The sequence below is a fragment of the Triticum urartu genome, chromosome 2 (assembly GCF_003073215.2).
Source record: "Triticum urartu cultivar G1812 chromosome 2, Tu2.1, whole genome shotgun sequence".
Taxonomy (NCBI): Eukaryota; Viridiplantae; Streptophyta; class Magnoliopsida; order Poales; family Poaceae; genus Triticum; species Triticum urartu.
In genome coordinates, this window is record NC_053023.1 from 711,910,543 (window position 1) to 711,934,876 (window position 24,334).

At 51.5% G+C, this 24,334-nt stretch overlaps 3 protein-coding genes, 1 long non-coding RNA gene and 1 pseudogene across 4 annotated transcripts; 4 read left to right on the top strand and 1 right to left on the bottom strand.

The window, feature by feature from the left end:
• The first annotated feature begins 738 nt into the window (after nt 1-738).
• Nucleotides 739-1,470, top strand: LOC125538110. The gene has a single exon (XM_048701414.1). It carries the CDS (start codon nt 739-741, stop codon nt 1,468-1,470), a length of 732 nt encoding a protein of 243 aa, XP_048557371.1.
• Nucleotides 1,471-1,551: 81 nt separating this feature from the next.
• On the top strand, nt 1,552-7,159 carry LOC125538111. The gene is made up of 3 exons (XM_048701415.1): nt 1,552-1,563; nt 1,715-2,054; nt 6,561-7,159. Exons 1-3 carry the CDS (start codon nt 1,552-1,554, stop codon nt 7,157-7,159), a joined length of 951 nt encoding a protein of 316 aa, XP_048557372.1.
• Nucleotides 7,160-7,318: 159 nt separating this feature from the next.
• LOC125538112 lies at nt 7,319-8,365 on the top strand (annotated as a pseudogene).
• A 9,488-nt stretch (nt 8,366-17,853) lies between these two features.
• LOC125540025 lies at nt 17,854-19,885 on the top strand. Its single transcript, XR_007297142.1, has 2 exons — nt 17,854-18,458; nt 18,708-19,885. It is a non-coding gene; the product is annotated as an uncharacterized LOC125540025 (long non-coding RNA).
• A 1,292-nt stretch (nt 19,886-21,177) lies between these two features.
• Nucleotides 21,178-23,882, bottom strand: LOC125540024 (probable isoaspartyl peptidase/L-asparaginase 2). The gene is made up of 2 exons (XM_048703593.1): nt 23,326-23,882; nt 21,178-21,984 (listed from the first exon to the last, which is right to left on the bottom strand). The coding sequence occupies exons 1-2, from the start codon at nt 23,719-23,721 to the stop codon at nt 21,379-21,381; spliced, it is 1,002 nt and encodes a 333-aa protein (XP_048559550.1). The 5' UTR covers nt 23,722-23,882; the 3' UTR covers nt 21,178-21,378.
• Between the last annotated feature and the right edge of the window lie 452 nt (nt 23,883-24,334).

A 24,334-nucleotide genomic window follows, 5' to 3' on the forward strand; every position in this document is an offset into this window, starting at 1 on the left:
TTCCGCCAAGGTTCTGCCTAGTGGCGGCGGAGTTTCATCTCGTGAGCTAGCTTATGATTTTTTTTCTCGACGAAAGACTCCATATAGCCAAAGATGGGCATCGGAGGGCCACCAGGGGGCCCACGAGGTAGGGGGGCGTGCCCAGGGGGTAGGGCGCGCCCCCACCCTCGTGGACGGTGGGTGGCCCCCTCTGGTACTTCTTTCGCCCAATATTTTTTATATATTCTGAAACGTGGTCCCGTGAAGTTTCAGGACTTCTGGAGATGTGCAGAATAGGTCTCTAATATTTGCTCCTTTTCTAGCCCAGAATTCCAGCTGCCGGCATTCCCCCTCTTCATGTAAACCTTGTAAAATAAGAGAGAATAGGCATAAGTATTGTGACATAATGTGTAATAACAGCCCATAATGCAATAAATATCGATATAAAAGCATGATGCAAAATGGGCGTATCAGACGTCCGAACAGCGGGCGAGGGAGTCGGCCAAGAGGAAGGTCCGAAGGAACGCCGCGGATGTGAGGGATGAAGACGTCGCCGCTACTGTCGTCGCCGCCGCCGCGCATCAGGAGGTCACCACGGCCCGCGTCGCGGCGGCAACGAGGGAGGCGCTCTACATGCTAGGGTTAAACCCTAGCCAGCACAGCCTCCTCAACGCCGTTGTCGCCGCGGTCAATACCGGCTCATCGGCGTTTCCTCGGATGGTGCTACCCGTCTCGCCCCGCGCGTCGGCTTGCAACCCGATGCCCGGCTTCCACGTGTACCCACAGGCCTCCCGCCTCTCTGAGGAGTCCTTGCCCGACGTGAGCGTGGTCGCGCCTTCCACACCTGCACTCGCGCCCATCGACCTCAACGGCACCCCGGTGGCCGGTGGATCGTCATCTGGAGGCGCGAGGAAACGCGTGCGACAGACGCCGGCCGATGTGCTACCGGACGCCCGCAACCTGTTCGACGAAATGCCGGCCGCCGGCGATGAGGACTACATGCAGAACCTCATCTTCGAGGGCGGTGCGCCGGCCCTTGGCTACGATCCCGACGATACACAAAGCCAGGACGGCCGCGGGGCGTTCACGCCGGCCGCTGGCTATGATCCCGATCAAGCGGCCTTCATGTGTGATCAGGTCGGCATGGACCTGGACGGCTTCCCACTCGACCACGAGTTCCCGGACGACTACGGGCAAGCGGAAGAGGACGAGTGCGACATCGAAGTGGAGCCTTTGTTCGAGGACGAGCTCGCCAACCAAGCCACCGGTCCTAAGCCGAAGCGCAAGAGCAAGCGCACGAAGGCATACACGGCTGCCGAGGACAAGCTTCTTTGCAAGTGTTGGCGAGACATTGGACAAGACCCCAAGACGGGCGCCGAACAAAAGCATTCAACCTTTTGGATTCGTGTCCACCGGGAGTTTCATGAGCGCAAAAAGTTTCCGCCTTACCAAATTGTGAGCACGCGCGGGCGGGTGTCCATTTCCAAGTGATGAAGGGTCATCCAACAAGAGTGCAACAAGTTTTGTGCCACTCTTGAGAGCATCAAGGCCCGCCCCGTGAGCGGAATCGGCATGCAAGACATCGTATGCCCGCAAGCCGCCCTCTTTTGTGTCATCAAGTTCATGCTTGCATGCTCATTTGCATATCACTTGCCCATATACTTGGATATCAAGTGCATATGCCGCCCTCTTATGCCCATTTGCATATCATTTGCCCATGCAACACATTTTGTAGGCATTTCAAGCTTTGGATGCATCCAAGGTCCAACACAATGGCAAGTGCTTCAACCTCTCTCATTGCTTTCGGGTCATCAAGGACGAGGAGAAGTTCAAGACGCAATATGCCGCCCTTAAGTCGCGTGGGGGGAAGCAAGCCGTGGAAGAGGTTGGGGAGGGCGAGTCGGCACGGCCGCGGGGGAAGACCAACTCCAAGAAGAAGGCCAAGCGGGATGCAGCATCCAACACCTTGATCGCAAGTGTGGAGGGCATGATGAACAAGAAGGACTCGAGGGAGGAGGAGCGCCGGCATTTCAAAGAAGAGCAAATGAACACCTTGTTGGAAATATGCCCTAGAGGCAATAATAAATTGATTATTATTATATTTTACTTGTTCATTATAATCGTTTATTATCCATGCTAGAATTGTATTGATAGGAAACTCACATACATGTGTGGATACATAGACAACACCATGTCCCTAGTAAGCCTGTAGTTGACTAGCTCGTTGATCAATAGATGGTTACGGTTTCCTGACCATGGACATTGGATGTCGTTGATGACAGGATCACATCATTAGGAGAATGATGTGATGGACAAGACCCAATCCTAAGCATAGCACAAGATCGTGTAGTTCGCATGCTAAAGCTTTTCTAATGTCAAGTATCATTTCCTTAGACCATGAGATTGTGCAACTCCCGGATACCGTAGGAATACTTTGGGTGTGCCAAACGTCACAACGTAATTGGGTGACTATAAAGGTGCACTACGGGTATCTCCGAAAGTGTCTGTTGGGTTGGCACGAATCGAGACTGGGATTTGTCACTCCGTGTGACGGAGAGGTATCTCTAGGCCCACTCGATAGGACATCATCATAATGTGCACAATGTGATCAAGGAGTTGATCACGGGATGATGTGTTATGGAACGAGTAAAGAGACTTGCCGGTAACGAGATTGAACAAGGTATCGGGATACCGACAATCGAATCTCGGGCAAGTATCGTACCGCTAGACAAAGGGAATTGTATACGGGATTGATCGAATCCTCGACATCGTGGTTCATCCGATGAGATCATCGTGGAACATGTGGGAACCAACATGGGTATCCAGATCCCGATGTTGGTTATTGACCGGAGAACGTCTCGGTCATGTCTGCATGGTTCCCAAACCCGTAGGGTCTACACACTTAAGGTTCGATGACGCTAGGGTTATAGGGAATAGATATACGTGGTTACCGAATGTTGTTCGGAGTCCCAGATGAGATCCCGGACGTCACGAGGAGTTCCGGAATGGTCCGGAGGTAAAGATTTATATATTGGAAGTCCTGTTTTGGTCGCCGGAAAAGTTTCGGGGTTTATCGGTAACGTACCGGGACCACCGGGAGGGTCCCGGGGGTCCACCAAGTGGGGCCACCAGCCCCGAAGGGCTGCATGGGCCAAGTGTGGGAGGGGACCAGCCCCAGGTGGGTTGGTGCGCTCCCCCACCAAGGCCCAAGGCGCAAGGGAGAGTGGAAGGGGGCAAACCCTAGGCTTAGATATGCCTAAGGCCCACCTAGTGGTGTGCCTCCCTCTCTCCCACCCCCCTTGGCCGCCCCCCTAGATGGGATCTAGGGCTGGCCGCCACCCCTAGGGGTGGAAACCTAGGTGGGGGCGCAGCCCCTCCCCTCCCCCTATATATACTTGAGGTTTTGGGCTGCCAGAGACACGGATTCAATCTCCTTCTTGGCGCAGCCCTACCCCTCTCCCTCCTCGTCTCTTGCGGTGCTTGGCGAAGCCCTGCTGGAGTACCACGCTCCTTCACCACCACCACGCCATTGTGCTGCTGCTGGATGGAGTCTTCCTCAACCTCTCCCTCTCTCCTTGCTGGATCAAGGCATGGGAGACGTCACCGGGCTGTACGTGTGTTGAACGCGGAGGTGCCGTCCGTTCGGCACTACGATCTCCGGTGATTTGGATCACGACGAGTACGACTCCTTCAACCCGTTCTCTTGAACGCTTCCGTATAGCGATCTACAAGGGTATGTAGATGCACTCTCCTTCCCCTCGTTGCTGGTTTCTCCATAGATAGATCTTGGTGACACGTAGGAAAATTTTGAATTTCTGCTACGTTCCCCAACACACCTTCATGGAGATCCAAAGGAGGAGGCTTGAGATGAACGCGGAGATGCACGTCAAGCAGCTTGAGATGGAGGCGGAGAAGCAAGCCAAGAGTTATAGATCGAGGCCGTCAACGCCAAGACCAAGGCGAAAAAAGTGGCGCTCGTGAGCATGATGACCGGGATGGAGATCATGAAGGTGGATCTCAACAGCCAGCCAAGGAAGAGGGCATGGTTCGAGAAGATGCAGGCCAACATGCTCAAGTTCACCGACGAGTGATCACGTGGCCGCGAGCGCCTTCCTTATTTGTATGCCGGCTTGTGTGCTGGCATGACCACGGGGCCGCGATGGCGTGGTCGAACTCAAGTCCCACCCTTTTTTGTGTGTTGGCATGTATGCCGGCCAGCTGGAGAGTGGGCCAGCATGAACTGAGGTGATATTTTTTGAAGCCGGCATTGTATATTGGCGCTGGCATGGTGCCTGCCGGCAGGAGTCATGGCCGCTGGCATGATCGGTCGCGGGTCTTTTTTTTAAGTTAAGTGCGGACATGAAATGAGTCGATGCGTTGGACGCACTGTCGACCCAAATGCAAAACTGAACGAACGCCGAACGGACGGCTGATCCAAACGGACAAAAAACGAACAAATATGCCGTCCCTTTGGGTTGGCCTATTCCAGTTGCTCTCAACGTCTCCTCTCCACTCCAGGTTGGCCGGGACCATTTCAGGGCCGGCCCTGGGGCATGGGCAGAGGGGCGACGGCCCAGGGCCCAGGCCGGAGGGGGGCCCATGATGTAATACACATATAGTATAGCCCAGCAAAAAAATAGACAAGGGAAAAATTATGAGAGAGAAAAAACAAGATGGGCTCAGCCCATCGGATCGCCTGGTAATGCGTAGCGAAGCGTCGCGCATGCAAGTCACAGCCGCTCGATGCACGCGTACGTGTGAAACAAATCAATCGAAATGTCTGGCTTCTCCTTTCTTCTCAAAAATAAAAAAAATCTGACTTTTCCCATTCGTCGCTTGTCGGTTCTTCTTCGTCGTCTCATCAGCCCGTCGCTCCTTCGTTCCTCGCTCGGTGCCTCAACCGCTCGTTGCCGCCGCGGCACGCAGCAATCCGACAACTCGGCCTGCCAGCAATACGGCAATACATATGTATGCGAACGCAGGTCCGTATCCAATATCCATGTTCGGATGTTCCTGATCCATTCATCCATCCTCAATTTCAGTAGTTTCCTTAGTATGCATATTAAACTATTCATCCCATGAAGTATCTAATTTTTTATGTACAATTTTCTAATTCAATCTTTCATAGTATTTTGTCATTCTGTGTACATGTCTAGGGTTCTGATCATCGGATCTATAAATTTCTAATTCGCTGTCTACTCTTTGCTTCGTAATATTAGGACATTAGCATGCCATGTTGCCTAAGAAGCATTTGTCGGGTGCTGAAAAAAAAGAAAGAAAGAAATACATTGAAAATTCAACCACTGAAGGGTTGTTTGACAAAGTATTTTACATCTTCAAGTATTGTTGATGTCAGTGAAGAACATAGACAAGGAACTAATCCCGAGCATGAAAATTCAGATGTTAAGGTCAATGAAGATTGTGAAAGTATACAGAGGAGCAAATAAATTTGTTTCCTATTTGAGATAATCATGTCATGTTTGTTTTATTTTGCATTGTCCAACAACTATTGTAGTCAAATTTCAAACTAAAGATGTGTGGTTGAAAGTTTACTTTTAGTATTATGCAAATAAAGTTTTATATATATATATATATATATATATATATCACGCAAACACATACATATATGATCTTAGGACTTAGAGAAGCCATGTTGTCGAGTTCGCCGAGGGCCTTCCGAAACAAAGGGCCGGCCCTGGACCGTTTGCTTATCCTGCCGGAATCCCCGCGTGTGGCATGCGTCGTACGGCGTGAACGGCAAGATGCCGGTCTGTCCATTTCCACGCGCACGCAGGATCTGTCCAACAAAGGCGTCGTTCTCCTGGGCCCTGGGAGATCCGAATCTTGCTTGGAGCATTTTTCCATGGCGGCCTGGACCTGAAGGAATCGTCGTGTCGTACATTGAGCTGGTGGGTGGTGGTATACATGCGAGCACCTGAGGCGCAGCGGGCGGCTTGCGGGCACAAGCTGGTGTGCCTTTTTTCGGCCTGGGACCGGTGTTTGTGGAGGCTGGCGTGTGGGATGTGGGCCAGGACAAGTGGTGCCCGCCGCCGGACGGACGGACCTCCACGCGCAGGCAGGCACGGCCCCTAGCGGCGTCCAATGGAGAGGCCGGTTGGAGGGTGCAGTCAGGTGGCTGTTGACAACCTCCAGGAGCCAGCCGGAGATCCAAACCGAAATTTACCAAAACATTTACGTAGGAACACTTGGTTGCAGTTGCACCACAAGAAACTAGCTACTGTTGCCTCAAATCTCCAAGTTCCCTGGATACAATGATGCAAACACGCTCTGGCAACTAAGCAGGTGGCGCATTATGTTCACACATCTCCAACAGCCGTGTCAAAAGACGCGCGCGGGGTATACTAAATTTTTAGCGTGCGTGAGACGTTTTCGCGCACTCCAGCGTTGGCGGGAAATTAGCGCGCGGGAAAAGGCAGCAGCTCGCGCGTTATTTTTGACGCTCCGCTTCCGGCGCGCCTTTAAATTGCGGCACTCACCACGTGTCTATTCCAAACACTCTCTTCCTCTTCCGCTGCCACACGCACCTCCCCCGCTTCCTCATTACTTCCTCGCCGCTCCAGCGCCCCGCCACCGACGCGCCACCATGTCGCCGCGCCACCGAGGAGCGTCGGGCTACCGCGGCGTCCGCCAGCGCCCCAACGGCTGGTACTACTCGAAGATCCGGTCCGGCGACGTTCGGCTCAGCCTCGGCACCTTCCAGACGGCGCACGAGGCCGACCGCGCGTACGACGCGGCGGCGTGGCGCCTAGACAGGCCACGCCCGCAGATGAACTTTCAGGACGTTTACACGCTCCGACAGGCGCTGGACATCGCCCCTCCGCCTCGTCTTATCACGGACCAAGACCATGCGGAGCACGCTGGGCGGCAGCGCCGCCTCCTCATCGCCGAGAAGGACGAGCGGGCCATGGCGGAGTGGCGTCGGCGCCACCCGGAGGACATCGCTGACGAGCAAGCCTACTGGACGGGGCAGACGGCAAAGCGCCACGCGGAACGGTTGGACATGCTTCGGCGGAAGGCCCTGGCGTTATCGCAGTGCGAGATTGTTGAAAATGGTGGGCAGTCGATCTTTTCGGCTAATGATTCTCGTTGGGACGACATGTGGCTCAATACCTCGGACCAGACCATCAAGGATGACAATGATGATGACGATGACGACTAGAAGTAGGTTGTAGTTGCATTGCACTGTCTAGTAGTTTTTTTATGTCGTTCGACCGTAGTTTTACCTATCTATTTTGTGAAACTATGTAAAATATCTATGTATCGTTTTTATCTATGATTTTTTATTTAGTATCGTTTCTTATTTAAAAATATGTACGCGATGTTTGGCTGCTGGAGCTACGCACGCGTGCTCTATTTTAGCGTGGCTGCTGGAGCTACGCGCGCGCTAAATTTTAGCGCGACTGCTGGAGCCAGCGCTGCCCGGCGCGTTTTTTCAGGCGATGAGCGCGCTGCAAACTGCTTTTAGTACGCCGTGCATTGGACGGCTGTTGGGCGCATTATGTTTAGAGCATCTCCAACAGCCGCGCCAAAAGGCGCACGCGTGGTAAACTGTGTTTTTAGCACGGGTGGGACATTTTCGCGCGCTCCAGCGTTGGCGGGAAACTAGCGCGCAGGGGGGAAAAGGCAGCAACTCGCGCGCTATTTTTGGCGCACCGCTTCCGCGCGCCTTTAAATTGCGGCGCTCGCCACGCGGGTATTCCACACTCTCTCTTCCTCTTTTGCTGCCACGCGCGCCTCCACCACTTCCTCGTTGCTTCCTCGCCGCTCCAGCGCCCCGCCACCGACGCGCCATCATGCCGCCGCGTCACCGAGGAGCGTCGGGCTACCGCGGCGTCCGCCAACGCCCCAACGGTTGGTACTACTCGGAGATCTGGTCCGGCGATGTCCGGCTCGGCCTCGGCACCTTCCAGATGGCGCACGAGGCCGCCCGCGCGTACGACGCGGCGGCGTGGCGCCTAGACAGGCCACGCCCGCAGATGAACTTCCAGGACGTCTACACGTTCCAGCAGGCGCTGGACGTCGCCCCTCCGCCTCGTCTTATCACGGCCCAAGACCGTGCGGAGCACGCTGAGCGGCAGCGCCGCCTCCTCATCGCCGAGGAGGACGAGCGGGCCATGGCGGAGTGGCGCCGGCGTCACCCGGAGGACGCCGTCACGAGCAAGCCTACTGGGCGGGGCAGACGGCAAAGCGCCGCGCGGAACGGTTAGACCGGCGTCGGCGGAAGGCGCTGGCATTATCGCAGTGCGAGATTGTGGAAAATGGTGGGCAGTCGATCTTTTCGGTTAATGATCCTCGTTGGGACGACATGTGGCTTGATACTTCGGACCAGACCATCGAGGATGACAATGATGACGACTGGGAGTAGGTTGTAGTTGCATTGCACTATCTAATAGTTTTTTTTATGTCGTTGGACCGTAGTTTTATCCATCTATTGTGTGAAACTATGTAAAATATCTGTGTATCGTTTTTATCTATGAATTTTTACTTAGTATCGTTTTTATTTAAAAATATGTACGCGATGTTCGGCTGCTGGAGCTACGTGCGCGTGCTGCATTTTAGTACGGCTGCTGGAGTTATGCGCGTGCTAAATTTTAGCGTGACTGCTGGATTCAGCGCTTCCCGCCGCGTTTTTTCAGATGATGAACACGCTGCAAACTGCTTTTTAGCATGCCACGTGTTGGGCGGCTGTCGAAGATGCTCTTAGCACTCATACTTTCTTCCAAAGAAAAATAGCTTGGTGTTGTCATTCAGTACACTACAGTAGTTAAGCCAAGCGCCGTGCACTACTTTTTTCTAGATCCTAATTCTCCGGAGGAAAGAGACAAGACAAACGGCCGCTATGCATCCCGTCCCACATAGTATTGTATTCAACGGCCCTGTTTAAATACTCTAACTCAGTTAGAGGTTAGAATTAGATTTCAACTCTGAACTAATTCTGATCTAACTCTAACTAAAGAGATGTTTGGATGGTAGGGTTAGATGAAGCACGGATACGGCGAGATGCCTTTACGGACGGTGCGAGAGGGAGGGAGAGAGAGGACGAGAAGTTTCGAGGAAGTGAAGAGGGATCTGCTATGGAAAGAGCGAGAGAAAAATATGTTTTTTAATGGTCCTGAGAAGAACTAATTCAAATAAACACCTCTTGGATGGGTTAGTTTTATTGAGTGGGTTAGACCCAAACTAACCCTCCTGTTTGCATATTTTTAGATTAGTTGAGTCCAAACTAACTTAAATTAACTCTAACCCATAAATCCAAACAGGACCAATGTGATAAGCTGAAATTAAAAATCATGAAAAAGAGAATGCCCTAGGCTGAGTTGGTTCCATCCAGACTCGCAAGCATGCACGTGCATATGTTCAAGTAGTACTGGAGCCTGCGCGGGAGTAGCAAATGGACAGGTGCACTGAGCAACACCGACTTGTGCACGCAGGCTGATTCAGTCTTGTTTTCATAGTCAGTACTTTAAAACATGGGAGACGACAGAAGACGGCACTACTTGTAGTTTAATTTAAACAGAAATACAGAAGACGGCAGTATTGTTAGTTTTATTTTAGGAGCAATGACAGTACAAAACCTGTTTTTTTAAGAGTTCCATGCTGCGCGCAAGATCTGCGGACAAAATACAAACAAGACAGCTGCTGTACGTATTACCCTAATTTTATGCGCAACTTCCAAACGAATTGGTCATGGCCACTGCACGACCGCACGAGGTCGACCAGTTAAACAAACAACTTGGCCGACCCATCAACAGAATGCTGCTGTCATTTAGAGCATCTCCAGCCGTTGAGCCTGAGGCATTTTTTTCGCCTCCTGAGAGGCTGCCGGCGAGAACTTTGGTCTGGGGGCGGGAATTTATCCACTCGTTGCGCCCCCAGGAGCAGTGTTGGCGAGAAGCGGGGGCCGACTCCGCTGCCGTGGTCTCCGTCCGCTCCATCAGGGAGAGCGCCAGGAGCGCGCGCACGGCGCCGCTGTTGACCACGGCCCGGACGTGCTCGAGCTTGGCGGAGAGGTTGCAGAGCGCGGCGAGGCACGCCAGCCTTGTGTCGGCCGGGACGTCAGCGGCGGTGAGCGTGGCGACGAGGAACGGGAGGAGGTCGGCCATGGAGAGCGGGAAGTTGGTGTTGGCCAGCAAGGAGACGGAGAGGAGGAGCCACGTCTTCTCCGCAGCCACCCAGGCCGTCCGGTCCGCAGCCGCGCGCGCGCCGGCCACGCCCTCCCGCTCGCAGGCCACGCCCGCGGCCGCGCTCGCCGCCTAGGCCGCGGCCGCGCGCTCGCAGGCCGCGCCCTCCCGCGGCCTCACGCTCGCCGCCCAGGCCGTCCCGTCTGCTCCCTGTCCTCCAGCTCGACCTCGATGGCAGCGAGCAGCGAGCCGGAAGGAGGACGAGGACGCAGCCAAGGCGCGCGCCGGCCTCTTCGCGCCGGGGCCCAGGAGCAGCAGCAGGACGCCGGCCAGGGCGAGCAGCGCCACGGCCAGGCCGGAGATCCCGTGGACGTCCTCGTCCTCGGCCATGCCGTGGAGCTGGAGCTCAACCGCCCGGTGAGGGCGCCGTGGAGTGCGCGGGCGGAGACGGCCCACTCCGACCGCGTGCACGCGAGCCCCGCCCGGGCCATGCTCCGCTCCGGCCGCGCGAGCGCGAGCCCCGCCCCGGCCATGCGTGCCCCTCCCCGCTCGGGCTGTGTGTGGTAGCCTGGTTGGTGATGGAAGGAAAAGGAGAGGAGAAAGGAGAGAGGAAAAAGAAAAAAGAGAAAGGAGATGAGTGAGGAGAGAGAAAGGGCGGGCAAGTGGGTCGATGCATGCGAAAGAGAGCACCGGCGCCCCCAGCTGCACCACAGCTTTCTGGGTTTGTGTTGTGACCGCCGGCCGTAATTTCGGCGAAATCCGGTGCTTTTTGAGCTTCCGGGGGCTTGACTGGGAGGAAAAACGCGCGCCGACAATGAAAAAGGCCTCTTGGGAGGGCTGTTGGGGGGCCTAGTGGAGATGCTCTTAGAGCATCTACAGCCCGGACTTGGTAAATCAGACCCCTCAAACATCAGCGGACGCGTCGAGGCGCGTTCACGGACACTGGCCGGTCAAGTCTTAAATTTGCCTTCTCACAATCGGGCATCTCACTTACCAAATTCATACAAAATCATGCAACTACATCGATGTATTACACACATCGTTCGGCTACTACAACACTAGCACCACACGACTATCAAAATTTGACATGTTTAACCATGGTGAAAAAGATCAGCCATGGCGGCCTTGACGACAGCGAGTCGGGCCTCGGCGGCCCTTATCCTCTCGTTCCCATGGTGGGCACTCCAGTCCCAGTGGGACTCATACTCCGCCTGACCGGAGACTAGAGATGGGGAAGGAGAGATTTGAAGGCTGCCTAAACCGCGATAATCCCACCCTAGAGGATCCGAGCATCCGTTGAGCCGGTGCTTTGGAGTCGCGTCGGGTCCGACGTGACGGACGTGTCCGGACGTCTCATATTTGGGTTGCATATTAAGGGAGCGGATCAACCCAGACGCTTGAGGCCTGTTTGAAACACCCATCTGGGTTAAAATTTCGTGACCGGTCAGTGATTAGACCGTTCATCCGGACGTTTGAGACGGGTTTGGTGTACTAGGTTGCAGGTGCTCTTACCTGCCATGGACCGGAGCACCCTCTGTGCTATGCTACAACTGGGCACATGGCCGACCAGTTAAACAAACAATTTGACCAACCCATAAGTGCATGTACAATGGTTGATAAGATAGTCTTATCTTAAGTCTTGCATTTAATTTAGAGATGACAAAAAAGTATGTCTATAATGGGTTATATCTTAACCTTATCTTCAATAACTAGCAATTCCTTAAAATATGGTGAGACAAATTATGCTAAGAGATCATCTTTTGTCTTATCTTAAATAAGAGAAGACAAGCCTTTTCTTACAAGTTTTCTTTCCTCCACCTCATCATTTATCCTACGTGACACTCCTAACATAGCAGCATTGTACATGCCCTAAACAAACAACTTGAGACGATGTAATGTGGTGGGTTGTTATTAAGCAACAGCTTGTGTGTGCCGTTAGGGTTCCACTTCGGTCGATCGTGTCACCCTCCGTCGGCCGTGCTAAAATTGCGGCAGGCGCCGAAAGACACCACGATCCTACGCCAAGCTAGGCAACCCTCCGCCTCGGGATTCGCTGAACGAACTGGAGAGCGGGCAGACAAGGAGCTAGTGCTGGACACTTTTCTTTTTTAATCGATCGCACATGCATGCACGCACGGCACATGACGCGCACGCGCAGCTGGAGGCAAACCAACGGCTGTCCGTGGCCCGGCGTCGTCGGCCGTCGGCTCCATCGATCGGCCGGTCGGCCGGCCGGGACCGGCCAGAATTCAAGCGAGATTCCCCTACCTTTCAGCGGAAGGCTTGTTGCTGCCGTTGGTGGTGGACCTGTACCTGCAGGCGCGCGCGGTTGCCGAGGAAGGTCGCGTGGTTGCGGCCGGTGGCGCCGAGATCCCCCTCCCTCGTCGGCATACCAGTTTTTCGGTGGTGTTGCAGCTGGCAATGGCCGATCCTGTCAGTCGCTTTGGATCTACTGGATCCAGTACTGTGTATGTACGGCTTGGTAAATCTACTGGATCCAGTGTGTGCAAAGAATCTGCAGTGCTATCATGTGCTGCTCATCAGGCCATCAGGGTCTGCAACGTGAAAATATCTGATCGTAGATCCAGCACTTTCTAAGAAAAGAAAAAACAGTACCCCAGTCCCCACGTAGAACTTTCTGGTAGTTTCTCGTGAGAGCAGCGCGGCAAAAATTGTAGATGTCTCGTGAAGTATACTCATGCCCTGTTCCGTGTGTTTTGAAGGTAGTGATCACATAATTAATGGCCGAGTTTGTGATCACACTTCTCATTCGAGTTTGTGATCATCAAGTAAAGGAGGGCGCCGCATTTATAACGAGGGCATAATACACGTCAGGAAGTGGCAAATATATAACGGTCAATGCTGTATGAACCCGACCAAAGTCCATGGTTATCGGCACGCGGAAAATGGACAGAATGTTTTGACGAGTCTTGTGTTATTATTTGGCTGCTGCTAAGCATGCTAGCTCACCCATTGACCAATGGCGGTGCGGCAGATAAGCTTAATCTGGAAATAACATTACTTCTTGAGAGTACCACATCTCAATTTGCACTTGGCTAGGGCAACATGGATTGGCTCCAGACCGGTCATGCATGCATGGCGAGACTAGCTGACATCCATCAGATGAAGATTTTGTCCGCTGCGAAAATGTCAACCGTGTCCAGGAGGAGCTTAACTAGCCAGGTCCGATCGCACATGCATGTTAGTGCTAGTCTATTCTGTTAGGTCAACTAAGCAAGAAGCTAAGCTTTGGGTAATTGGGTTCAGATGGACCTCCGCGTTCTGACCAGCTGCCTTATGACATCACAGATGAGCATGAAGCAGATTTGGGGTCCAGCTCAACAATGGCAATGCGCGCATGTTAAACCCCAGCCTGCTTGCTTCCGTGCGGCCTATCTGGAACGGTGACTCGTCGGTCCGATCGGGTTTTGGAGGCGGAGGAGGCGTCACGGGAGAGAGATGACACGGCTGAGGATGAGGATGTTGGAACTCGATTTGCAATCTGTCAACCCTGTGTTACACTAACACGCTTCGTATTTTTCTTTATGTCAATGATGATGATGACTAGTGAAGCGAGAAATATGAGGATGGATTTCTTTTTCCCCAAGAATAGGATCTATTATAAAAGTTCATCAAATATAAAGCACCTCATACATATTAAAAATCACATCAAGGTTCATACACCATTGAATGATCACTACCGACGCCAGAACAAGTCGCCGACGCGTCGAAGGCGTTGTTCCCCTAGCGGAACAGGGTTGACCTTATCGATGATAGTTAGAAAAGTCTCCGTTCACGTACATGCCCTAAGGACCAACACTTAAAACCACAATTGTCCTCGTTGAACCTTGAATAGATATGAAGCATCTTTTTTAATAAAGGGTGGATTTTATTGGCTCAAAATGAAACATAAAAAAGATACAAACACAATGAGCACACACCCAAAAGCTAAGGTTTTCTGCCTCCCGCTGGCGCCGGCGCAGGTCTGTCCCGTCTCCGGTGGGAGGGCTCCGTTTTTAGTTCTTATTTCGAGCTTTGTTAGGATTTGTGTCCTGCTCAGGAAGGCAAGACGACGGCGGCCCTCTAAAGATGGAATAAAGGTCACCCCACCTAGCCCCCGTCCCGGTGATGCGTCTAGCATCATCGGTGGGCGTGTGGAGGTGTGTCTCTGGTGGATCTGTCTTTGTTGGGTTTGCTCGGATTTGTTTGTCGTTCATCTTCGTTCATGTGTCTTCGGGTTGGATCCTTTTGATCTACAGTCTTCATCCGCGACGGTTGTTGTTCTGGTGCGTTGGTTCTATGGGGCCTTAGCACGACGATTTCCCGGCTGTCTACGACAACAAGGTTTGCCCTGATCCAGCGAGGGAGCGGTGCGCCTTCGACTCGCTTCAGTGTTTGTAGTCGTCGCTAGGTGGTCTACGGATCTGGATGTAATTTTTATTATTTCTAGCGTTCGTTGTACTACCATGATTGAAGATAAATAGATTGGAAATTTTTTCCGTAAAAAAAAAAAGCACACATCCGACCTCTGCATAATTAGGATGCACACAACCAACCCCAACACACACACACATAAAAACATGCTGGCAAATATCAAATTCATATGCGACCGAAGCAATGCCCAAGCGAGGAAAAAACCTGAAGCTATCAAATCTGCGATCGACAATCTACAACTATGGCCATATCCGCACCAATTATCTCATGACATCACAAGGAGAACAAGGTTCTTCAACAGCAACGCCCTCATGAAGGGAGCGACGCTCAAACACTGTCGCCACTAGATCCAACCACCAAGGTCAGATTCAAGGCTTTCACCGTGAAGAACCAATTCGAGCATATCCGAGCAGTGTCTTCAACAAGGTAACGATGCAAAAACATCGCAATTGTCGATTATAGCCAACTTGGTTCAAACGTAGGTTTTCACCTAACATAAAGTCTAGCTATTGCGCCCATACGACGACAAGAAATCCTAACCTCGCCACCGCAAAGAGAGGACAAGAATCTATGTTGGAGCTCTGTCGACAACAGTCGGATGGACGAACTCGAGGGGAGGCAGCGACCGGAAGACAAACTTGAAGGGAAAAAAGTGTTGCCAACCGCCCGAGCGCCACACCTGCGAAGACAAAAAAATGTAACATAAACTACTAAACAGACCAGCAGGCGGAGGGGAGCGGGACGAGTTTGCCCTAGCCATGAAAGCAAAGGGGAAAAAATGCTTCGCATTCTTTTCCCGGTGATGAGGACGGATATGTTTGGCAACCAATCAAAGTAAGTCAAATTGAGCACAATGAAATAAAGAATAACAACAAAGATTCTTATTGAAACCAGAACTTATGTCAATAATCTCTAAAAAAGGATTACAACAAGAAGGCATTTGTGAACTTTTGGTATGTTCTTATCTAAACATGTCGTAGCATACTATCCGGACTACATCAAGCGGTTCACTCGAGTAAAGAACTCGCTCGTTGAGGTGCATGAACCAAAGGTCATCTATGTGTTCTCCACCGGTCTCCACTTCCTTGGGATGACCCACAGGATCGGATGCAAGTTTCCCAGTAGGGCCCGAGAGGTTTTTGACTTGGCAAACAAGTATGCCACCGGGGAACAAACGGTCCTCGGTGAACAAAGGTATGGCAAGGCCAAAAGTGGGACGACCAAAAACCCTCCCAAAGCCAAGATCCTCCCCGGGTTAATGCTGAGGATTGCCCCGCGAAAGCGCGAGGGGCCAGACGTGGAGCAGTTGATTGTTGTCGTGGAGCATGTCCCAGTGATAATCCCCAAATGCAGAGAGCTGCTGTAGCACTCTCCAATGTGGATGTGGAACTATGTGAGTGTCAATACCTGTTGGAGCTAAAGGTAGGTTTTCTACTGTCTCAAGTGTGTATGCTTTACCTAGACTCTCTAAAACTAATTTATAAGCGTTTCAAGGAGATAAATAAATTACTTGGCAAGAGAAAGACAATTTTAGGTGCATTTAATAAATGATTACAAGAACAAATAGAGAGCATGAGTGTGTGATGGTTGTGATGAATGTAGCGTTATCCAATGGGAGCAAGTATTCTTGAGAATTGGCTTTTGTTTCTATATTCATGGTTGATTTTATTATTTTGGGAACAAGTCTAATAGTGCAAATATGCGTCTTTGTGCCCACCTAGAAAATTACCCTTCATTGTAATGTGAAAGTTATCTCACAACTTAAGCGAGTACCTAAGGGGGAGAAGACGAAGGAGATTGAGGCGGTGCAGGGCTTCACCTAAGGGGGAGAAGACGAAGGAGATTGAGGCGGTGCAGGGCTTCACCTAAGGCGGAGAAGACGGAGGCCATGTTGTCGGTTTGAGCAGCCCAACTCAATTAGTTCTGTATGGTTGCTCCAGACTTCGAGGTATGGCTGTCAAGCATGGTAATTTGAATCAGGAATGAGGTTGGCCACGTGTTCCTTTGAAAAGATGACGGAGGACATGCTCTTGGCACCGCGATGGCAAAGGAGTAGGAGCACAAGGGAGGCAAAGATATCATGGGTGAAATGGAGGGAGGTTGACCGACGTAGTTGAATTGGGCGCGCGACGCACGGCTCTGGTGGCTCTCGGTGACGATTGTTCAGGGCTCCGAAGGATGTTGATCGAGGTGGTCAAATTGCGGCGTGCGTTGCACGGCTCTGGTGGCTCTTGATGATGATTTTGCACGGCTCCGGAGGAGGTTGACCGACGTTGAGGAGGGTGAAGAGGAGGAGGTTGACCAAGGTGGCACCCGTGGCCACCTGAGAGACTCACTAGAGGGGCTCGCCGGAGGTCCATGGCATCAAGGTTGCCCATGGCGTCGGGACTAAGATAGGGTGAGACGGAGAGGTGATTTTTTCATTTTGTGGTGTGGGACCCACATGTAAGCGAGAGAGAAGGGCCATGTTCATTACGTTATGTTTTTCTGATGGGTCCCATGTGTAAGGGAGAGATATGGGTCATGTTTAATTTGTTTTGTTTTCTCCCGACGGGTCCCACATGTGAGGAACATTGTGCCTGTGCCAGCTTCGAAGGTCATTTTAGGCCAAATGCCTTTGACCGAACGACACGGTGACAGAAGGCATTCGGGCAACCTATTAGACAAATATAAGGGCAAAACTAAGTAGAGTGAAAAAGTAAGAGCAAACCTTATAGGTAAGTTCTCGTTAAGGGCAAAAATGCGATTGTCCCTCAAAATTTTAAAATAAGAACAATCTCATATGCCATCACCTTTTGTCTGCTAGTACATGCACCCATACGACTAGAGGGATACGTGCGCTAGGGAGAAGAGGGTTTTTCTAATACATGCATGTGTATAATTAGAGATGATGAATTGATGATTGAGTCATTTGATAACCTCCCTAAAAATAGAACATTTAGCAGTCGGTGTACTCCAAGTTTTAATTGAAACTTAGCAATAATGATTTCCATGATATATTTATATTTACTAGATTTTGCTATTTCTCAGGTGTCTAAAAAAATTTCATGCGTTAGTTATTTTTTGCACCATGATGGAGCTCATCGAAGATCGCCGGAAATCTATATTAGGTTGAAGTCATGGCCACATCTCTACTCCTATAAAATTCTGAGTTGGTGATGATGGTGTGTCTGTCATCTATAATTTTCGACCTTAGGATCTGTATCCGACGCATGGGAGGCAGCCCCACTTCACATTTGCAAAAAAAACCCTTATCCTCTATGTCCTGCTCCATCGATCCCCACCTCACCCAGGAAACTAGAGGCATTCGATCCTTCTCGAAGATGGGAGAACACAGTGGAACTGGCCAACTGCCGCTGTCGCTCACACGCCGCCGGCGCCGGCCGCTACCCCAATTCCTCTTCGGCAGCAGCCCCACCACTCATGCCACCTCCACCTCCTCCTTCCCCCTCCTGCCTGTTATCTCTTCTTCCCCCTACCCTGTCTCCTTCGATGCCGATGTCGGCATGTACGCCGCCGGCGCCGTCTGTCCCCGAGGTCGGCGACACCTCTTCTGTCTCCATCTTTGATGCAGAAGCCCCTCCGCCCGCCATCTCCCCCTACCGCATCTCATCCGGCGCCGACATCGGCAAGTACGTCACCGGCATCGTCCGCCCCCTGATTCAGCAATGGCTCTCATGCAGCAGCGCCGGCGCCCACCAGCTTCACCTCCTTCCCATGGACGCGCTCCACGTCCGTCTAATTCGAGTATGAGCTGCTCCCCAGGACCTCTATGCCGTTTGCATCTGGAGCACTACCCACGAGCTCAACTGTCCCAAATAAGCAAAAGGAAGACCACTCCAACTCCATTACAAAATTTACAAAGAAATGGTCTACAAAAAAGTTCTCAGTGTGCAGTCCAAGGTATGAATCAAGTACATTTTGGTGGCTGTAAAAATTCAATATATCTAACTAGGGTAAGTCATGTGAAATTGCTTCTCATGTATGGTTCTGAAGTTTGTGCAGAAGGCTTTCAGGGAAATAACTTAGATACTTACTTTAGTGTTTATGATATTTTTGTAAAGAAAATGTATATGTGTGTTTGAATTATTTTTTGGTAATTCTCTTTCTTACTCCCTCTACTAATTTTTTTTTGGATGACACCTATAACAGGTCTCTTTGTCATCGACGCCTCTCCTTTGTTTGGTAGCTCCAAATCCAAATTTCAGGTCAGACCCCAAATAGTTATTTCCTTGTTGTGTGTGATCGACATCTTTTTCTGGCAGAAACCTGGTTGATGTTAGAAAGTTACAAGAGGTCCAGTACAATTTTTATGTGCGTGTATGTACATTCTGTTTCTTTGCTTGGTACAAAATATATTGCAAGGGATGTTCTTTTTTGCTTCGTTTAAATATACTACATACCCTCTACAGACTCAGCTTATTTTCCTTTTTCTGAATATAACACAGACGATTTGTATGCAGTAGTTGTTGGAATTCAGTAATGTTCAAGCTTGTTCCAGTGTTAGTTTTCTTCAGGCTTTCAGTGTTCCTTTTTCTGAAGAAAGTTACAAAGGAACTTCTTGTAAATTTTGGTTGTTATTCGTTGAGATTGTATCCTCTGTTTTTGTTGGCTAGCTGGACAGGTATATCTTCTGCGATTGTTCTGATGGGATGCCTCTCAACATGATCCTCTATTCATTTTTTGTTATGGCTTTGGTTGTTTGAATCGCTTTGCTTTCAGCTGTACGTGCTACATAAGGACTCAAATATGTCCTAATATTTTGGCCAACGAATTGAGCTTGATAGCTTTGAAACTTGCTGGCCAAGAGATAAGATCTTCTTGTTAAGTGTTAAGGATGAGTCTATATACAAAGCCATGTATGGTAGGTCCTCTGCATCAATCTCATCTGGTGTTCCTCCACATACATCTGAACCTTGGCATAGAGAGAGCTACGTTGGTGAGAACCTGCCGGTTCATCTCCTCTTGAGTGCACAACAGGAGATATGAGATCATTGTATCTTGGATGAGAGCCGCTGTTTAACTCGTGAACCACGGCGAGGGCGTGAATCTCCTTGAAGATAGCGCCTACCAGTGTGCATTGATCCAGTCGAGCTGCTGCACCACGATCTGCTGCGACCACATCTTCACCAGCATACGACATCGTCGACGCCAACAATAGTGGTTGTCTAATGTCTTTTTAGGTGAGCAGATAAATGAAGAGAAAACCCCATAAGTAATATTGTTGGCATATATGTTTGAGCAAGAAGGGTAACAAATGATTCTATGGCCTGATCCTGATAGATGACTAATGTATATAACTAATTAAGTGGAACTAGCTGTGTGAGTTATGTCTAGAGTATTTCTTTTCTTCATCGTAGTGTTGTAGGCAGATTCATTTTTCTCGTGCATATTTAGCAAATCATTCTGTTAAACACTTCTACTTCATTCTTGTTTTTCCTGGAACCATTCATAATTGTGTTTTCAAACTATAGTATGTATGTTATTTAGATATATTAGTTTCTGCCATTTATCTTCACAACTAGCCGAGATCAGGGTTTTCACCCGGATCTGCTATAAGAACCTCCATCAAAAACCGTGCACATGGGCCACCACCAATCATTGTTGGGGGCTGGACGGTGAGGATCCAGTCGGCCGCCGCCTGGCTCGCTGCCGACACCACCACGGTGCCTAGCAATCGGCATCGTCAGGCCCACCGCACTTGCCTATAGTCGCGCCCCCGAACCACCAGCCCGCCCAAGCCCATCTGGGCCACGCGAGACCCAAGCTCTCGGCCACCACAACAGGGGCGCCTCCGCCGCGGGGAGGCTGTGCCTCCACTGTCACCGTTGGATCGCACTCGTCGTCGGGATCCTGCCGCTCCTCCCCGCCGAATCTTCACCGGTCCACGCGTCACCGCCACCGGGGAGCTCGCCATCATCACACGAGGGAGAAGGCCCCTGCTATTGCCGTCACCGCCCGGGCTTTGCCCGACAAGACCCCTAGCGTCGGCGGGAGGGACGGGACGAGGGGTGGTAGGGCCGGAGGCAGGCGGCGTGGTCGCCCCCCGTGTCGCCTAGGGTTGTGCTTGATGTGTATCTATTGGAAAGTTAACATCACTTTGATCAATGTAAAGGCAGTGTCTTGGTATAATTTTATTATTCATAAGATCATACAGGTTCCTTAATATGTCTCGGTATATATACTTCTTTATTACCATAGCAACATACAGGTTCATGACCATGTCTCGGTATATATTCTTTTTATGTAGGGGTTCCTGACTATAACTTAAGTCCACCTAATCTTGTGTGATCCCGTAGCGTAGCACGGGCATCTTACTAGTTATCTAGTACACTCTTCGTTCTGAATTACTTGTCACAGGTATGGATGTATCTAGATGTATTTTAGTTCTAGATGCATCCATTTTTGCGACGAGTAATCTGGAACGAAGAAAGTATATTATTAGAGGGTGGGGGTGCAAGGGATCTACGGAGTTGGTTTTTGATGTGGCGGGGATGTCGGGGCGACAGCCCAGAAGTCGTGTGGGGGGGGGGGGGGGGTGTTAAACCTGGGTTGGTGAGGAAGAGGCCAAAGGTTGAAGATGAACAACGTCAGTCTTGTTTACAACCGTTGAATGAAGATAGACGGTCTAGAATTGCAGTGACTCATGTTACTTATTTTCAGACACCTGGTGCACAGGCGGTCACATATTTATTATCCGGTAGCTCATGGTTATGAAGTAACCAGCTAATAACCGAGGATTCCTAGACTAGAACCAGATAGCAACCGCTGGATGGCCAAATGTATGTACACACACTACATGCGGACACATCTCCGGTTCAGCTCACTCCCAGATGCCGACCTCCATGAAACCGTCCTCGGTGGCGCAGCCCCTGAACATGCCGGTGCAGTTGAACCCGTAGGCCACCTCGCCGGTGCCGGACACGGCGATGAGCCCCGCAAACCCCTCATCGAGCCGCTCCTTGACGCAGAAGTCTACGGCCTCCTGCAGAGGCAGCCCCTTGTACTCCATGACGGCGGCCACGTCCCGCGCCAGCGTGGAGCGGATGATGGCCTCGCCCTCGCCGGTGCACGACACGGCGCAGTGCCCACACGCGTAGGTGCCGGCGCCGATGAGCGGCGAGTCGCCGATGCGACCCGTCATCTTGTTCATCAGACCACCGGTCGAGGTGGCCGCCGCCGTGAAGCCGTTAGAGTCCACCACCGCGCACCCCACCGTCTCCGGCGCGTAGATGCTGATGGGCAGCCCGTTCATCACCATGCCGTTGCTGCCGTGGCTCTCCACCGCCGCTGCCTGGGCGCTGCAGGTGTCAGCGCCGGCCAGCGGGATGCGGTAGTCGAAGAGGATGCTGTTGGCCTCCTTGGCGAGCTTGAGCATTCCCACGTTCTCCTCCGTGATGAAGTAGCTGTTGTCCACAACCTCAAGACCCTGCAAACAGATCAAGTTGGAAACCAAATCAGATCAACACATTCAAATACTACAAAAAATGTGTTAACTCTCGATGCAAATAAAGATCGCGCGGCACAGTGCACAGCCACGAAATCTGCAGGCAAAGCGAGGGATTCTGTGGGAATCACGGAAACGATCCAGTTGCTGTCACTCGATGGTCTGGGGTCGACGACGGATTCGTCGGCCGGGGAGCAAGTGGCCTGGTCCCGGCGCGGCGGCTGGCATGGGCGGGGCACGAGATCCGGCCTGGATTCTGTCACCCACACGACGCGAGTGGTTCACAGGGGGAGGCGATGCCGTGCACACGTTTTCGCGCCAAAAACAGGGGAGCATGCAAGTAAAAACAGGGGTACAGTAACCATCCTAGGTTCATGGATCTGACAAGTGATCTTTGTTTAATTTAATGAGAAATAGTGCCGACCACAAGAAAGAAAGTTGTGCACATGCAGCGAACCATTTTCTTTGGCGCATGCGACAAAGATGGATTCCTTTGGTGCAGCTGCTGGCTATGTAGAACCAGCGGAAGACAAGTTTAAGTTGGTGGCGAGCTTGGAAAAACAAGGGTTTGCTTTTGGTTGTTGCCGGGCGGCTGTTGTCACCAAGAGACCCATGTGTTTCTCCACTTTTCAACTGTTAGGAAACCAGGGACATGAGGGTAAAACTATGGGGAGATTTTGTTAGGAAAATCACGGCCATGGTAGTCGGTTTGCTTGCCTTGTTGTGCTAACCTAACTCTGTCTTTTACCCGCGAGAGAAAAAACCTATCTCTGTCTTGCTGTATCTAATAAATGACATGCTTACCCAAAATGAAGCATGAAGATACGATATATGGAACAAATTACACACGGAGCCTAAGCTACTCAAAAAATATCTTGCGGGATCGAAGGAAGATGCGTCTCTGCTATGAACTGTCTTCCCCGTGCAAGCCTTTGTGCCATGCAGCTGTGTTGGTGCTGTGTACACTACGTACAGAAAAGGTTCAGCTGGACAGGACAGATGTTGTGCCGCACCCAACACGTCATATACAACGTGTCGAGCACACCACAATTTTCAAGGGTCCTTTCCACGAGAAATTTCGGCTGCATGGCATGCTACTCCGTCCGTTCTGTCACGCTCCGCCATGCCAGGCGCACGTGATTGTGTTTTCAATTAAAAATGATTTACTGTGCAGTAATTTCCGTTGACTAGATGGCCATAGGCAGCATGTTTTGGGTCACTTTCTTTACCAGTTGGAGGCCATGCATGGAACATATAATTAAATAACGAAGTTAATTCCATATCAGAAGAAATAATCGCGGCGTTAATTGGTGGATTAATTACCTGCTCGCGCGCGAAATCCTCGGCGCCGTCGAAGGCGAGGTAGGAGTGAGGGGACTTGTCCATGACGCGCCGGGCCAGGGACACGGGGTTGCGGACCGTCGACACGCCGGACACAGCGCCGCAGCGGCGGCCGCGGCCGTCCATGATGCTGGCCTCCATCTCCACAGTACCGGCGCGGGTGAGCGCGGAGCCGCGACCGGAGTTGAAGCAGGGGTCCGTCTCCAGCTCGCGCACCACGGCCTCCACGACGTCCAGCGCCGTCGCACCAGCCCGTAGCAGGTCCACGCCAACCTGCAGGCACCGCGCCAGCACGCGCTTGGCCTCCTCCTGGCGGTGCTCCGGCAGGTTGGGGTCCACGCCCGCGCCGCCGTGGATGGCGATGGCCCAGCGCGCCATGCGTGCGTATGGACGTGTTCTTGGTGGTGCGGTGGTGTGCTGTGCTAGGCGATGGCTAAAGCCAATGCTCTTCGATCGATCGATCTCTCTGTGTGGCTACGGCTAGTTGATATGGTGCTCTGTTCTTTGTTGGTTGTTGCTCTGTTGGTGTGTGCGTTGGAGAAGAAGGCGGGGGTATTTATAGGCGACGGGAGGGGGGTGGCTCTTCTCCGGATCCGAGACGGGCTGGTTCGCGATGCTGCGGGTTTTGGTAAGGGAATCACAGGTCCGGGAGGAAACCGTCAGGCCGTAGTAGGGCCGGATTCTTCTCTCCGGAATAGTAAAAAAAGGATTTTTTGCGAGAAATATAAAATGGATTCGACAGCTGAATTTCAGAGGCTGCGTGATTTGGGTCCGGTTGATTCAGCACGGGGCAGAGGCAGAGCATTTCGTTGGTATGAAGTATGATGTCTCTCCTATGACAAAACGAGTAACAACTCAAAAATAAATATGCAAAACGAGCGAGATTGCTTCATGGTAAAAGCGAATACAAGTCAACAGGAAGATTCAGTGCCTCGGACAGTATGTACCGGTGAATTTACTCAATCTCACGGTCTAGGCCAGAACAGTGACG

Coding starts and splice junctions, on each gene's coding strand:
- LOC125538111 (XM_048701415.1), top strand. Junction 2,055..6,560: donor GTTGGAAATATGCCCTAGAG/GCAATAATAAAT, acceptor TCGCCGCTCCAG/CGCCCCGCCACCGACGCGCC.
- LOC125540024 (XM_048703593.1), bottom strand. CDS start 23,721: ATGGCGCGCTGGGCCATCGCCATCCACGGCGGCGCGGGCGTGGACCCC. Junction 21,985..23,325: donor AGGATTTCGCGCGCGAGCAG/GTAATTAATCCA, acceptor ATCTGTTTGCAG/GGTCTTGAGGTTGTGGACAA.
- LOC125538110 (XM_048701414.1), top strand. CDS start 739: ATGCCCGGCTTCCACGTGTACCCACAGGCCTCCCGCCTCTCTGAGGAG.